The 15,301-nt window shown below is 59.1% G+C and overlaps 1 protein-coding gene across 1 annotated transcript in view; it reads right to left on the bottom strand.

Annotated features, from left to right (window-relative positions):
- Positions 1–7,526: 7,526 nt before the first annotated feature.
- The window catches only part of LOC138064885 (maestro heat-like repeat-containing protein family member 7), a 9,171-nt gene continuing 1,396 nt past the window's right edge, over positions 7,527–15,301 (bottom strand). The window contains exons 4-15 of the mRNA XM_068929150.1: positions 14,772–14,921; positions 14,412–14,566; positions 13,853–14,000; positions 13,052–13,239; positions 12,826–12,963; positions 12,183–12,297; positions 11,577–11,714; positions 10,902–11,078; positions 10,111–10,266; positions 9,715–9,816; positions 9,252–9,354; positions 7,527–8,661 (exon numbers count right to left, since the gene is read on the bottom strand). Coding sequence (XP_068785251.1) covers positions 8,495–8,661; positions 9,252–9,354; positions 9,715–9,816; positions 10,111–10,266; positions 10,902–11,078; positions 11,577–11,714; positions 12,183–12,297; positions 12,826–12,963; positions 13,052–13,239; positions 13,853–14,000; positions 14,412–14,566; positions 14,772–14,921 — 1,737 coding nt within the window. The 3' untranslated portion in view covers positions 7,527–8,494. The remainder of the gene's footprint in view (positions 8,662–9,251; positions 9,355–9,714; positions 9,817–10,110; positions 10,267–10,901; positions 11,079–11,576; positions 11,715–12,182; positions 12,298–12,825; positions 12,964–13,051; positions 13,240–13,852; positions 14,001–14,411; positions 14,567–14,771; positions 14,922–15,301) is intronic.

Genomic DNA, 15,301 nt, shown 5'->3' with positions numbered 1-15,301 from the left:
TCTCCCCCAGGCTGCTCAAGGCTGCACAGTGCCCAGCACATGGGCTGCCCTGCTGCAGCCAGCCAGGCAGGGCAAACCTCAACTGCACCAGGCTGAGGAACGTGCTGCCAGATGGGCAGCATCCCTCCTCCTGCCACGGAGCTGCCGCTCGCTGCCCGTCCCAGGCAGCAGGAGCTGCGTCCATCTGCGCTCTCCCTCCTGGGCGCATGCTGCGCTGGGGCCAGCTCCCAAGCCCCGAGCGGGCCCTGGCATCCGGGCACCGCTGTGCCACCACCCCGGGCACCCCGACACCACGTGCTGGGGAGATGGGAGCCCGGTGCAGAGCAGGGTGCGCTCCCCGGCCCTCACCCCAGCCCGGCCCAGCCCCACGGGGCCGCTCACTCACCTCTCCGCCACGCCTGGGACTCGAACCCCTCCAAGGGCCTCGAGGCAGAGCTGCTCTCCTCGGCAACCCTGTCCTGCTCCTGGGATGCCCGGCGCGGGCAGCCGTACTCCTGCTCCCAGGCCACCCGCGGGCGGCTGGGGGGTCTCTCCGCCATCCTGCGGCACGGAGCAGAGGCAGGAGGGGGACACTTGTTTAATGCAGAGCTGGGGAGGGTCCCCACGGGGGTGGGGGCAGCGCAGTCAAAGGTCCCCGCGCCCGTCCCGGCCCTGGAGCCAGCTCTCCTGCGCCTCAGCCCCTGCCGCAAGGTCCTGCCCCCGCCACGGCCGAGGGCCCCCGCAGCCCCGTGGCACTGCCGAGCCCGGCCCCGTCGCTCTCACCCGCAGCAGGAGCTGGCAAGGCCTCGGCAAACGCCTCGACTCCGCGGGGCTGCCGGGGCGGCAGGGAAAGACGCGGCTGCGCTCGGGGGCTCCTCCTCGAGCTCCACGCGCTCCTGCCCTCTCCCGTCGCCGTCCGCCCGGACACTGCCCGCACCTGACAGCGCTGCGGGTGTCACAACGGGGGGGGTCACAATGGCCCCGCCGGGGGCGGCTCTGAGGTCACCTCTGCTGCGCGAGCTGCTCCAGCAGCAGCAGCCGGCACCGCCAGGGGCTCCAGGGCCGCAGCGCGGCCGCCCCGGGCAGGAGGGAGCTGGGGCAGGGCAGGGCGAGGCAGCTCGAGGGGCCGCGCGCGGCTCCGCATGGCCAGCTCCCTCCTCTTTCATCCCCGGCTGCCCACGCCTGGCCGCACTCACCTGCTCACCACTAACCACCAGCACCACCTCAAAACCTGACGCCACCGTACCTCTTGCCCCAATCCCCTCCTCTCATCCCTCACCCCAAACTCTAACCCTCCAGCCACAACCCAGACCTCCAACCCCTTTCCCTAACTCTTGCTCCAGCCCTCACCGGCATCTCCAATCCTCAGCCCTAGCCAACAAATGCTAGCCTTCACCCCAGCCCTCACCCCTGCCATAGCCCACTCCCCCACAAAGCTAGCCAACACTCACAGCAAGCACCAGAAACCCGCAGCACAACCACCAAACCTCGCCCCACGCCTCACCCAACCCCTCACCCCATGCAGCCAGCTCTCGTCCCCAGCCCTGCCCTCAACACCAGCCCCCAAGCACCAACCCCAGGGAGATGCCCGAACCCCCACTGCCAGCCCCAACCCCTTCCCCAGCCACCCTCCCCCTCGCACCAGCCCCCTACCCTGCAGCCCCGCCGCTCACCCTCACGCTCCCGCCGGGCCCCCTCGCGCCCCACCCCAGCAGGCAGAGGAAGGGCAGGACCGGGCCGTGCTGGGGCAGCTGAGCGTGGCAGGCACCGCTGCAGATGCTCTGCTCCAGCCCCGCTCAAGCAGGGGCACCTACAGCACGTTGCCCCACACCAGCACAGGCGGCTTTGCAGCTTCTCCTGCAGCGGAGACTCCACAGCCTCTCGGGGGAACCTGCTCCACTGCTTAACCGCCCTCGCGGGGAAAAAGCGCTTTCCTGCGCTCAGGGGGAATTGCCTGCTTCGCCATTTTGGGCCACGGCAGCACCCAACTCCTGGGCCGGGGCCGGGGGCGGAGGGGCGGAGGGGCGGGGCCATGGCAGGGACGGGGCGCCAGCCGGGCCCCCCGCGCCGGCACAGGGAGCGCAGCAGGCTGCTGGGGCGCGGCCGTGGCGCAGACGCCCCCGCCGCACGCCCCTCGCCCACGGGCCCCGCCCGGGCCCTGCGCCCGGGCACGCAGCAGGCCGCCGCCGCCGGGCCCTGCGCCACGCTGGCCCCGGCCGCGGCCGCAGGGACAGCCCGCCGGGCGGCCGTTGGGCGGCCTGCGTGTCGCTCACGGCTCACCCCGCCCCTCCCGGGCACCCATTCGCTCGCTGCCTCCCCTCGCTCCCCGATTGGCCGGGCGGGGGGCGGGCTCTCCACCCGCCCGCGGCAGCTGCTGGCGCCAAGCAGAAGCTGCAGCTCCGCTCTGTGGAGAAGAGGCGGCTGCAGAGAGCCGCTCGCTCTGCCCGCAGCCCCGCCGCCTCCGGGCAGCGTTCTCCCGCCCGGCACCTGGCCCCTTCTCTGCACGGCACAGATTATTGGCCTTGCCAGTTCTGCTGGCACCCGGGGCCGTGGCCGGGCTCCCAAGTGGGCGGAAAACCACACGGACGTCGGGCAAAGAGCTGGTGAGCAGCCTGGACTGCTTCAGGCTGGAGCACGTTATACGGCGTAGAAATTATGCCCTCCACTCCTGCAAGTAGGAGGATGTTGGCCCGTTCAGCTGGCACGGTTGGAGCTGGAAAAGGATGCCTGCCCGTTGTCTAAAAGAAATTGTTGTAAAACCTAAAACCTTTTCCCTGTGTTTTACAAAAGCAAAACAGCTAACCTCGTGTGAACTCAAGGAGCAATTTCTCTGGGAGGACTGTATGAAAACTGAGGGGTTTTTTTTGTTTGTTTTGAGGAGAAAAGCACTCTTTCTTTTCCAAACCCTTGAGTTGGTGTTCTTTGACCTTCATACGTGAGTCGATTTCAGCCTAGAAGGCTCTTTTCCCACCGGTAGGTGTTGATGTTGACAGAGGCACCGCTGTGCTTTCTAGTGTGGCATGCTAGCACCTATTCCAAGAAGTGGAACTCTCTCTGCTTATTGCGTTGTGGCCAAGCAATACATCCGCACAATGGAAGAAGGTTGAGGGCAGAAGCCTGGCTGTGACTGACCACAGGTGTTGCCAAGAAAGCTGGATGAATCTCAGCACAAAGGGTGCCACAGGCTGGCCTTTGTTTTAAGGCATGCCCTGGACTCCTGCAAGCACCTGAAAGCTGGAAATCCATCCTTCCAGGAGCAGAAACGATGAGCAGTAGAGGGAATGTGCTGCACAGGTGAGCTGCAGCTGGTGCAGCAAGCATCGCTGGTTTGAAGCGGTGGCTTGCTCCTTTGCCCTTTCCCAGAGAAATGCAATCTGATAATGGATGACATCTGTAAGAACAAAGAACTGCAAAGGTGGAGTTCTTCCCGTGGAGTCCAGTGGACTTTCCACCTACCGTGTCAAGCTCAATGCAATGGGGGAGGAGAAAGATGGAATGGATGAGAGAACGAACAGCAATGCAAGAGTGACTCTTCTCTCTTAGAATACTTCTAAGTGGGGATTGGATTTGTGGGAAGTCTGAAGTTGGCTAAGTAAGTGACACCCTCCCACCATGGGAAGTGTCAGAGAAGGACACTGTATCTGATTTAGCTTCAGCTTAGTCTCAGGGCCTAAAGTAGATGAAGCCTGCGGGCCTCAAGGCCGAACTGTGAATGAACTTGAGAAACATTGCTGGCAATGTAGCTGCAAAACCATTTAAGACCAGCTACTAAGGCTACAAAAGCAGCTAATGAGGATGTAAAATAGGATGCAGGAGACAAGATGGGATGCACGTGGGTTGGGGTTGACCTTGGAGGAGATAAGGGCCTGGGCTGTAGGCCAGGAGCTGTCCGAAGGAGAGAGAGACCAGTCAGAAGGGGAGAGACCAGTGACTCAGAAAAGAAGACTGGAGGAGACTGTCACTGGCAGGTGGGGAAATAAGACTGCAAAGGGTCTGATTAGCCCAGAATGTCTTTGTTCAGGGTCCCTGCGTGGAGGCAGCCAGCTCGAGCTGTTACTTCCTGTACTGTCATTTATTCTTGTAATTCATGTCAAAGAAATAATTAATGCCATGTCCTTGTTTCTCCCAGGCCCTTATCTCCTCCAAGGTCAACCCCAACCCACGTGCATCCCATCTTGTCTCCTGCAGTCTACTTTGTAGCCTCATGAGCTAGTTTTGTATCTTTGTCAGCTAGTTTTAACTGGTTTGGCAGTTACAGCACTGGCAACGTCACATCCTTCGCAATGTTTCTGGAGTTCAAGGACAGTTCAGCCTTGAGGCCTGCAGGCTTCATCTACTTTAGGCACTGATGCTAAGCAAGAGTGAGACTTATGCGAAGCGGAAGCTAAATCGGCTACAATTTCCTCCAACAGTCCTCCCTTGGTTTCTATGAGCACACCTGCTGGATACATATATTGGGGTAGAGTATTTGTGCACATCATAGAGGAGAATGTGAGGCACTTTTTCTCCTTTTTTTTTTTTTGTGAAGTTTACCTTAGATTAAATGATAGGTTTTTTGACCTCTGTTCATGGAGTGTGCGGGATCTTTCAACTTTAAGAGATGTCCCCAGTCGAGGGGAGATCGCGGTGTAGAGGCGCGTTGTTCCTCAGGAGAGTTCAAATGGCTGTCCTGAGTGATGTCTATTTATACTACGTCCATGATTTGTACCATTAGCCAAATCAGGTGTGATCTAGCCACGGTGTGTCATATTGGAAGTCACGTACCTTTCAAATTTCAGGAGGAAGTTTCTCGTTTGCTCCCCAGCGAGGACTTCTCAGCCGGGCTTTCTGCTAGTGACTTTACCACTAGTTGTTTGTATGTGCCGAGGTCATGGTCGATCACTTGGGAAAGTGGAGGGCGAAGGTCCTGCCACCTTCCCCCCCACAACTAGAGTCAAACCCTCCACCTCACAAAGTGGCCGTACAGGAGCCTCTTGCCTCGTGGTATAAATAGACCTCAGTGTCTACTGATCAGCATATATTAATTCAGTATATAACAGCAGGGCTTGTGTCTTTCGCAATAACTACCACACACACAGAGGTGTAGGAGGATTATGAGCAGTAAAGAGAACAATGTTGATGCTAGCAATATCACTACCGGGTGAAGGTTAAAAATTCCTGTTGCTGTTAGTGACCATTCAAAAAGAGTTGATGTTCTTTTGATTTTTCTTTTGTACTGGTTTAGTGTAGAATTGGACTGCAGCTGCTGTTGAGATGTAATAGGAGCTGAGGAATTCCAGTTGCATCCCAGGATCCCAGTAAAGTTACAGATAGAAATCTTTGGGTGATTGCTTGCAGCTACAGCAATAGTATTTATGATTATAAAATGACAAAGGGTTCTCATACAAACACATCAGACAAGGCAATCGAGTTAAATTACAAATTAATGTTTCAGAAAACCAAATAGAGAGAAGCAAAAGCTTTAATCATTATGCCACAAATCACAAGTCACTTGAAAAGGCGCCCAGGTGTTGCTGGGTTGTTAAGAAAGCCTTACTGCACGGATTTGGTTTGGAGACTCAAGAACAGAGATGCAGCTGTGCTTTTGCAGCCGGGCACTAATTCGTGAAGCACAAAGTATAGGCATTCCTCTTTTTCGATTGTAATCCCGTTCCCAATAGTGCATTATGACAAACAAGAAGTTATGTTACCATTTTTAGTTATTGAAGGCAGAACACTGAAGGAGATAAGCCCGCCTTAACTAGGATAATCCTTCTGTTAAGCAAACATGAAGATGGTACTGCTCTTTTGGAAGTTTGTCTGCAGCTCTTGAAAAAGCAGGTATCTCCCTAAGAGACAGCATCTCGAAGATGTACACAATATGCTAAACATTTCTCTCTCCTCAGAGTTTCTGGATTCCCCTGTCTCTAGTCATTGTGAATACTGTCCACCCTCCCAAGCTGATCCGCTTCCCTGGGGGCTCCTTACTCCTGGGGGCCTTCTTGGACAAAGGGGACATTCTCTCTGCATACGTCCTACATTGCCACAGAAATAACATTCCGGTCCCTCACTGTCTCCCCGTCTTCTCCTGTCCCCTTCTCGTCCTTGCCCTTGGCATTGCCCTAGCCTTCCTCGGCCTCCTCTGTCTCTTCCTCTACCCCTTCCTCTAATTTGCAAGTTCCGTCCTGAAGCTGCTGCTAAGAGATTAGCCTCTTCTTGGTTTTCCTTCTTCCGTTCCTTTGCTTGCTTCCCTTGCTGTTTCTCCTCTCTCCCGTCATAGACCAATACTGCCACGCTTAAAATCCTTTGTGAAGTTTCTCCTTGCCACCCTGGCATGTGCTCCTTCAACTCTTTTGGGCTATCCGGAGCGGCCTGATGGACAAAGACACTAATGGCTAGTGCATCATTCCAATTCTGGAAAGTCCTTCCCCCATAGTTCAACAAGGCTTGCCCTAGTCGTCCCCCAAAATCCCTGGCCTCTTTGTCCAAGCTCTGTCTACGCTCCTGCACTCTAGTCCAATCCACTCCTAGTTTGCTACATGCTCTAATAGCTTCTACCGAGTTCCGGAGTCCTGTCTGGCAAGCGACTCTGTCCCCTGCGTTATTGTAATCCCAATTTGGATCGTTTGCTGGCTAACGATTTGTGTTTCCCCCAGTCTGTTGTACAAACTTTGCCTCTTTATTAACTATTTTATCATCTCGCTCGTTTGGTCAGAACAACTCTCTCAAGAGTACTTGGGTATCCCGCCAGTTTGGTCAGAACAACTCTCTCAAGAGTACTTGGGTATCCCGCCAGTTTGGATTATACCCAGTGCATATATATTAGAAAACAGCTGAGCGCTCCTTTCCGCATCCTCCCTCAACCTGGGCATTTTGCTTGCCCACAATGCTCAATCACTCGGACTCCAGGGTTGGCCAGTAAATACATGCAGTACCACGTGAGGGGGGTTAGCTCCCCCAACCGCTGCACTCGGTTGTAATGCTGCTGCATTAGGTAAAACATTAGCAACCATAGGATGGAGTCCTGCCACGGGAGGAGGGGAAGTCTGAGTAAGAGGAGGAGAGGGACAGATAGACAGATCTTCAGGAGGCACCACCGGAGGAGTGTAAGGCGGAGCAGTAGCTCCTGGGGCGTTATTTGGGACACCTATATCTGCTGCAGCAAGAGTAGTTTTACAGAGGGTGCCGTTTGTCCTCCTTGGATCTCGCCGGTCCCACATCCAATTATCCCACACATACCAATAATCCATTCAGTGAGGCTTTTCATCTTCCAATATAAGCTGTAGCAGAGCACATTTCTTAGAATCGAAGGATCCTTCCTTGGGTTAACCCCCACATTAATTGTAAGATGGACAATCATCCTGACATAAAGGGACAGCTAACTAGCTAGGGATCGATTTGACTGTAACGGCTTTTTTCTCCTTTTTTTCCTCTTCCTTTTCTAAATTTGGATGTTTGGAGCCAAGAGGGTCCAATGGTGGTTGGCTACACTGCCATCTGGGGTGCCAAAGTGCTGTGCAAACACTTTGATCCTAGGTTTCCAAGAAGCAGAGCCTCACGCACATCTAGCAGCAAAATTTTATTTCTTTAAATGATGGTGCAGCATAGTAACTGCTGGAGCTGGGTGCCTCCAGGGAGGGACCTTGAACAAAGGAATTCTGGCCTAATTAGACCCTTTACAGTTTTATTTCCCACCTGCCAGGGAAGGTCTCCCCCAATCTTCTTTACTGAGTCTTCTTTACTCTCCTTCTGGTTGGTCTTGGCCTTCAGCCCACACTGGTTGCCACGTCCTTGTTTCCCACAGTCCCTTATCTCCTCCGAGGTCAACCCCAACCCAGGTGCATCCCATCTTGTCCCCTGCAGTCTACTTTTTAGCCCCATGAGCCAGCTGTGTATCTTTATTAGCTGCTTTTAATGGGTTTGGCCGTTACATGCTCAGCAATGATTCTGGAGTTCATGGACGGTTCGGCCTTGAGGCCTGCATGCGCAGGGTAGGCAGTGGCGATAGAAACAGAACTGCATGTCATACCCCAGCTCTGCCCTTCCACCTGAGATGCAAGCCCTGAAGACAGCAGGGGCCTGCTCTTGCCCTGGGGTGACTGGAGAGGGCAGGGGAGGCCAAAGCTTTTCTCCCCCTTTCCCTTGGCTATTGTGGGCCAGCAGAGCAGTTGACGCTTTGCAGCAAAACCAAAGTGTGTCAGGCCGCTCTACGCTGGCCTGGCATATTGGAACGAGTGGACACCCCGTCCCCCCCAGGACAAGCCAGATTCATGCAGGCAGCAAGTTTTGCCCCTTGCCTTTGGCTCCCTAAAAAAAGAACACTCACTCCGGCTGAGGAAACGGGGCTGTATCTTTGCGGGAAGCCCAACAAAGCCATGAAGCGGTAGCACAACAGGGGCTGTGCTTGAGGAGTCGAGCTGTCCTGGGGCTGCGGGAGATGCCAGCAATGAGCCAGACCTTCCAGCACACTTGCGTGTGTCCGTGGTGTGCAGCACCATGGCATTGGCACAGCTGCGTCAGCTCTGCTCAAACAGAGTCACGTCCTGGCGGGAGGGTGCCACCTCGCCCACGCTCTCGGGAGCCAGGGACACAGTGCTCCGAGGTGGAATCTTGATGTTCTCCTTGGCACCCTCAGGTTCATGATGGTCTGTGACACCAGGCAACGGACTAAAGGTTCCGCATCATTTTCCAGGGGCTGGAGGGCTGCGAGAGAAAGGCACCGAGCTGAGAACAGACTCCCACCTTTGCAGAGATCCCAGGAATCCCCCCCCAGGCAGGGCCAGCCCCACTCAGCTCTTCCCATGCGGAGGAGGCAGCAGGTAGGACAAATGGATCAGCTGGCACTTGCAAGTCGGCCAAGCCCCAGATGCGCCCCAAATACCCCCTGCTCTCCCCCACATAGGGACACAGAGCCTTCCTCACCTGGGGCAGGCCAGTGAACTGCAGCTCACTTCCCAGCCTCCTCCCTCCTCCCTGCCAGGGCTGCCTGACACAGCGCTGCTCTCACTCACCAGTGCACAGCTCCTGCACCTTCTCCTTCCTCCGCTTCTTCACTTGCTGCCCGATGAGCCCTAGGCAAACACCTCCGCTCACCCCTCATACTCCCCAGCAAGCCCCCAGCAGCACAGCTCCCATCTGGCCTTGCCAGCTTGGCCATGCAGCCTGCTCCCCTTGGGCAAGGCTGGCCCCAGCCCCGTCCCCACGGTGCAGGACCCAGGGACGGTGGGAGGGACTGAAGACCCTCCTGTGTGCCCGTCTGGGTGGGCAGGCATGGCCCTGGGCTTGTGGCTCACCAATGAACCTCACAGCTGCCTCCCGCAAGGATGCGTCCGGGTTCTCCAGGTATGGCAGGCTCTGGCGCAGGTGTTGCTCCGCTCTGCTCCTGTCCCTCAGCAGCTGCAGACAGCACAAGGACAGGGGGTTGGCACCGAGCCTCCCCAGAAGGCCAGGCCTGTCCCTCCTCCCAGCTCCGGCCTCCTCTTCCTTCCTGTCCACGCCTCCCAGCTAGAAGCTGGCTGGTAGACAGGTTCAGAGGGAGCAGAGGGCAGAGCGGGGCCTGCGGGTGCTGAGATCCCCGCCATGCTTCTGCCAAGGCCCAGCCAGGCCAGGGGCCCCTTCAGCACCCCAGCGGGCACTTAGAGTAGAGGGCTCTGGGCTGCAGCAGTGCGTGAGGGGCACAGCTGTGCACCCTGCCCACTGGCCATGGCGGCAGGCCTCATCCCGCCGCGGCCCCGGGGGCTTTGGCCACGTCCTTACCACGCACTCCCCGATCTTCCACGTCTCCGCTCTTCTGGCCAGCTGCTTGAGCTCCTCCCACTTGAGGAACTGTGCAGCGCTCACCAGGGCTTCCTGAGAGGCCTGCAGAGCAACAGAGACCAGGAGATGCCACCGCAGCCACGGCAGGACACCCTGGGTCCCCCTCGTCTTGGCAAGGCTCCCAGCCTTTCCCAGCCCCAAATGGCACGACGCAGCGTGCCACTAGGTCTGGCCCTCCCTGAAGGCAGAGGCAGCTCTGCCTTGTCCTTCGGCACACAGGAAGCTGCACCTCATGCTGCCATGCGTTCCAAGGCACACTTGGCAGCAGCCCTTGCCTTGCTGCTCACCTCCACCCACGGCATGTCAGCATTGCTTCCCCAAAACACTGCTCCCTACCTGGGCCACTCTCTGCACCTTGTCACTCATGTGGAGGAAGAGCGGCACCAGGCTCCTCTGTGCATGCTGCTTCAGGTTCCGTTTGTTCTTCCCCACCACAATCTCCAGCAGGTCTTTGAAGAGGAGCATGGAGAGCTCTCGCACTCTGCTGTCTTCCTGCAGGCAGGGAGGAGAGGAGGGGAGGCCTCAGCAACGACTCCAGGAACGGGGCCCGACAAGAGCGTTTGCCGTTGCAAGGCCTCGTCCTCTCCGGGCACAACTGTCCCCCAGCCCGGCCAGAGGTCGGAGCTGAGGACAAGCCTCTGCTGAGGCAGCCTGGACAATGAGGGTTGTCGGCAGCAGCACGACAAGCCTCCCTGGGCTCTGTCTCCCGCTCCCTCTGGAGGGAGCTTCTTGGATTTCCCGAGGCCTCCATCAGGGCCCCCGCACACAACAAGAGGACAGAAAGGGACAGCCCCGCGGCACGGCCTCTCCCTCGCTCTCTAGCCTGCTCCTACCTCTCTGCTCATCGCTGCCCCAGGCCACGGCAAGCGCCGCACGCAGTCAAGCACGAGACGCAGCAGCCGAGAGCAGACAGGGGGCTGGTTTGCTCTACTCCCACAGCCCTGGACACCAAGGCCAGCACAGGGCATGGGCTGAGAACCACAGGGCAAAAGGTTTCCTGACATACAGCAGGGCCTGTGCGGGGACGTGCCAACAGGCACGTATGCAGAGGGGCACACAGCACCCAGACCACGCATACGGACCCCCCGGACACACCAGCAGAGCCCCGGCTCTCCCATCAGCCTTACGTCATCAAAGCGAGGCAGAAGCTTCTCGGCCAGCTGCAGAACAATCGGGTTGGAGCCCTTCTGTTCCAGGTAGCTGAGGATGTTTCTCAGCAGCATCAGGCTTCCCACACGCACTTCCCTGCAAGCATCCTGCAGCCACTCCATGCTGTCTGGGAGCAGGCTCTGCATTCTCCTTTTCTGTGGGAAACACACAACTTTCTTTGTGGGAAGCAAGGCCAGACCCCCCCCCCCCACCGCCCGCCCAAAAGTGCTCTGCCTGCTCTTTTCCCATTAGGGCTCAGTGGCCAGGGCCAGGGCTCTGCACACACGCAGGCCTTGGGCACAGAGGCTGCAGTGCAGGGCACAGATCTCCAAGGGGGCCCTCAGCATGCACTGGCCTCTGTAGGGAGCAAAGCTGCTGCCTCAAGGCCCAGGAGCACCTGGCTGCCTTAGCCCGGCCCTGTGCTCATTGTCCCTCTCCCAGATCTTCCCGCTGGGCACTGGTGCCTTTCTCCTTGTGCAGCACGGCCAAGGGCCTGGCATGACACTCGGGGCAGATGAATGGGGCAGCGGAGACTTGGGAGCAGCTACCACACCTCCGGATTGCCAGCCAAGTCCAAGCCACTCTCTGACCCAGTGTCTCCTGTCAAGCCCCAGGCTGCCAGCATGGCTTCACCCGCCTGCCCCCCTCCTCACCATCTTGGGTCTATTCAACAGGGCCACGAGGCCTCTGAACGCCAGTCTGCGCATCTCCAGGCTCTCACTCTGCGCATAACCCTGGACGAGTGGCAGGACCTCCTCATCCATGTCGGCAAGGTCAGGGCATTCCAGCAGCTGAAATGGGCACAGCACTGAAAGACTGGCACAGCCGGCAGCACTGCCCGCAGCGTGCAGCTCTCCGTCCCACCCACCATCCACGGCAAGGGCACCAGGCCCTCACAAAGCTCAGCCCAAACACAGCAGGCATTGTGCAGACACCCCTGGGCCCTGCTCCCAGCCCTGCGCCTCACGGCACACTGCACACACTGCTCGCCTCCTCCTCCCGTCCCCTGAACCCTCCGCAGCCTCTTGTTCTCATCCCTTGGAGGAGCAATTGAACACAGAGAGCTGCCACAAAGCAGGCACGAAATACAAGTGCTTACGAGTGGTCGCCCAGCAGAAACGAGCCAAGGCCGGGGCTACTAACAGGAGCGTATGCATTGCCCCAGCTCCATTCACCAGCATCACCCCACACGCATGTGCACAAGCGAGCACAGCATTTAGAGGCCCCTCCAGAGAGGCACTGCTTGCCATGAGGCCCACCTCGACAAAGAAAGCCATGACGGGCAGCTGATGAAACTGGTCCTCCCTCCTCAGCAGCCTTGCCAGCTGGCGGAAGATCCAGCGACGCAGGTGACTGGCAGCCCCCCTCATTGCTCTGTCAGAGGCAAGAAGGCAGTGTTGGGCCTCAGCCGAGCAGGCAAACCTCCTCTGGCATCGCTCTGCTTGGCACGCAGCTCCTGCAGCCAGCGGCATTTGCTCATGGAGCACTGCTCTTGCCCTACCACACCTTGCCATTAGAAAGTCAGCGTCAGGCATCATTACGTTCCTTTTGGTGGGAGACCGGAGAAACAGCCTTCCTGCCCAGGCGGCATGGCCTGCCCACACATCCCCTCTCCTGCCCGCTTTGGATTCCTGTGCCCCTGGGCCCTCCCCAGGTTCTCCTGCACATGACCCTCTCCCACAGCTCCTAACACCACCTGCTCCCCCAGCAGCTCTCCAAGCTGGGCAGCATGGCAGCTCCCAGGGCCCTTCTGCTGGGCGAGCCCTTGCCACAAGGGCTGAGGCTGCAGCCTCTTTCTTGGAGAAGTGGCGTTCCCCCTGCCCCACCAAGAAGCACATGGGGTGGCACACCCCACAGCCAGGGAAGAGGTGCTGGGCCAGAGCAGGCCGGAAAGGGCTCTACCTGGCCAGCACCACCACTCCCTTCTGGGAGGTGTCCGCATGCAGAAATAGGTCCCAGCCGCCCTTCCTCTCAACAGCCACGGCTACGGTCTCATAGTGGGCGCAGCGCAGCAGACTTTTCATGGCCTGCACGGCGCACCTGCATGCAGAGCAAAGCCCAGGTCACACTGGCAGCCTGGCCCTGCCTCCAGGTGCAGTGCAGAGACAGGGCGAGCGGGATCGAGCACCTGACGTGGCTGGTGGGACGGGACTCATCCCGTTGGCATTCCCTCAAGAAGATATTTGCTTCCTGGTGGCTGAACTCTGCTGTGAAGACCATCTGCAAGAGCAGCGCCAGGAAGAGCTGGGGGAAAAACGCCTTCACCGCCTCTGGGCAGACGGGCTCCCGGATGATCTCACACAGTGCCCTCGTTGCCTGCAGAAAACACCCAGTCACACCTCTCACTCCCGAGCAGTCCCCGGCATGCTTCCACAGCCCTCCAGGTGGGAGGCTCGAGCACAGCCTTGGAGCATGGGAAATGCAGGTGGAGGCCTCAGCCTGGCTGCCTGACCAGGGCCAGCGCCCGCAGGCTCTTGGGCCTCAGCTCCTGGTTGTACACAGTGAGCCTTCCTGCCTCAGCATGACCATCACCTCGGCAGGCTTCGTGTAGCGTGCACGCTCGGCCAGGCTCCCTGTCCCAGGCCGTGCTGCCTGCCCAGGTTTTTCAGGAGCCCTACTCCTGCCCCTCACCTTGCCCCCAACCCGACCCTGGCTTTCCAGCCTGCTGAGCGAGGTCGGCGGATGCAGGGACAGCGTCGGATGGAGATTTCCTGGGCATGGCCAGCCTGGCTGTTGGTGTGCAGAGAGGCCAGGCAGCACTTGGCAGCCCTGTGTGCTGGCACAGTCGGAGGCCTGGCGCTGGCCATGTTGTAGCCATGGGCCCAGGAGAGGTCCCTGCTTGGGGGCACACGGGCAGCGGAGAGGGGGAGGGGGCCCAGGGAGGCAGGCACCAGCCTGGGGGCACGGGAGGCCTCGTCCCCTAACTCACGGCCAGCGGAAGGATGCAGTTGTTGTCCCTGTCGGAGCTGGACTGCTTGCGCAGTGGCCGCTCCTCCAGCAAGCTCAGCAGCTCCCGCAGCATGTCCGGCGCAAGCATCGGCTTATCCATCAGCACCTTCCACATGCTCACGGCAGTGCTGCAGGCCCAGAGCGCCTTGTCAGTGGCACTTCCTTGGCCGCAGCACCGTAGCCTGGGCCAGCCCTGGAGGTCCCCAGCTGTGTGCCAGCCCTGCCCCTGCCCACCCCCTCCTCCCTGGCAGCCCCAAGAGGGTCCTGCCCAGGCAGGCAGCACATGACCAAGCTGAAGCCCCTTGCGCGGCAGGGAGCGTGCAGAGCCGCTGCGCTCTGCGGCTCAAGGCAGGGACACTTGCTCAGCTCTGGCTCCTCAAGGCCTGCTTGAGGCACCAGGGCTGGGAAACGGTGGGCGAGACACAGGGCCCTGCCCCTCAGCCGTGTGCTGGCCATCTGCTTGCCTCTGGCCCTCTTTGGGCCCTTCTCCCCATGGCCAATGAGCCACTGGAGCCCGTCCAGGCTGACGGGCCCCATACCTGTTGCACAGTGGCGAGCAGTACAGCAGGCTCACGGTCACCTCGCTGGGCTCCAAGCAGGCCAGCTGGCAAAGGGTCTTGTTTAGGGTGACCCGGGCCGACAGCTCCCTCACATACTTGACGTTCCTGTAGAGGCACCTTATGATGCGTGGCACCTGGAAGACACAAGGCGGACGGTGAGGCTGCTCCCAGAGAGCAGCCAATACCCCAGCTCCCACTCACTTCTCCTTCCCTCTCCACCACTCCCACCGCTCCTTGCTGCCTTCCAAGGGGCTCCGCTGCCCAAGAACACTGGCTCTCGGCGGGGAAACAGCGCCCCAGAGGGTCGAGCCCCATGCACGCCAGCCCCAGGCTCCTTACATCTTCCAGCACAGAGAAAGCGTCCAGCAGGAACATGGTCAGCATGTGGGAAGCCACCTCCGTATTGTAGGTGCTGCAGTTCCTCATGCCCTCGATGGCTGTGACAATGACGTCTGTCCTTTCGGAAGGCTGCAGGTTTTTCACAAACAGCTGGGGCAGAAAGGACCCAGGAGAGAAGAAATGTCACGCTGCGTGCCGCACTACTGCTGCTTAGCTAAGCAGCGGATGTGGCTCTGGAGAGAGGTGCGGGGCAGTGCTGGCACCGTGGCCCAGGAGAGCCAGGAGCACGCGCTGTGCTGGGTAGCAGCAGCATGGGGCATGTGGCCAGAGGGCCACCAGGGCAAGGCAGGATGCTCGGGAGCAGGCTCACAGTGCACTGGCTCTGCAGGCAACCCTAGCTTGCCGGTGGCCAGCAGGCTGCAGCTGCTGCTGGGACTCTTGGAGCCAAGCCTCTGGCTAGTCCCCCCGCTCAGGGACAGCGGGAGACACAGCAGTGAGAGCAGGGCTGCTACCAGGCAGCAACCAGTACT

Source organism: Struthio camelus, unplaced genomic scaffold, assembly GCF_040807025.1.
Source record: "Struthio camelus isolate bStrCam1 unplaced genomic scaffold, bStrCam1.hap1 HAP1_SCAFFOLD_33, whole genome shotgun sequence".
NCBI classification, from domain to species: Eukaryota; Metazoa; Chordata; class Aves; order Struthioniformes; family Struthionidae; genus Struthio; species Struthio camelus.
This window is presented reverse-complemented; position numbering and strand designations above follow the sequence as displayed.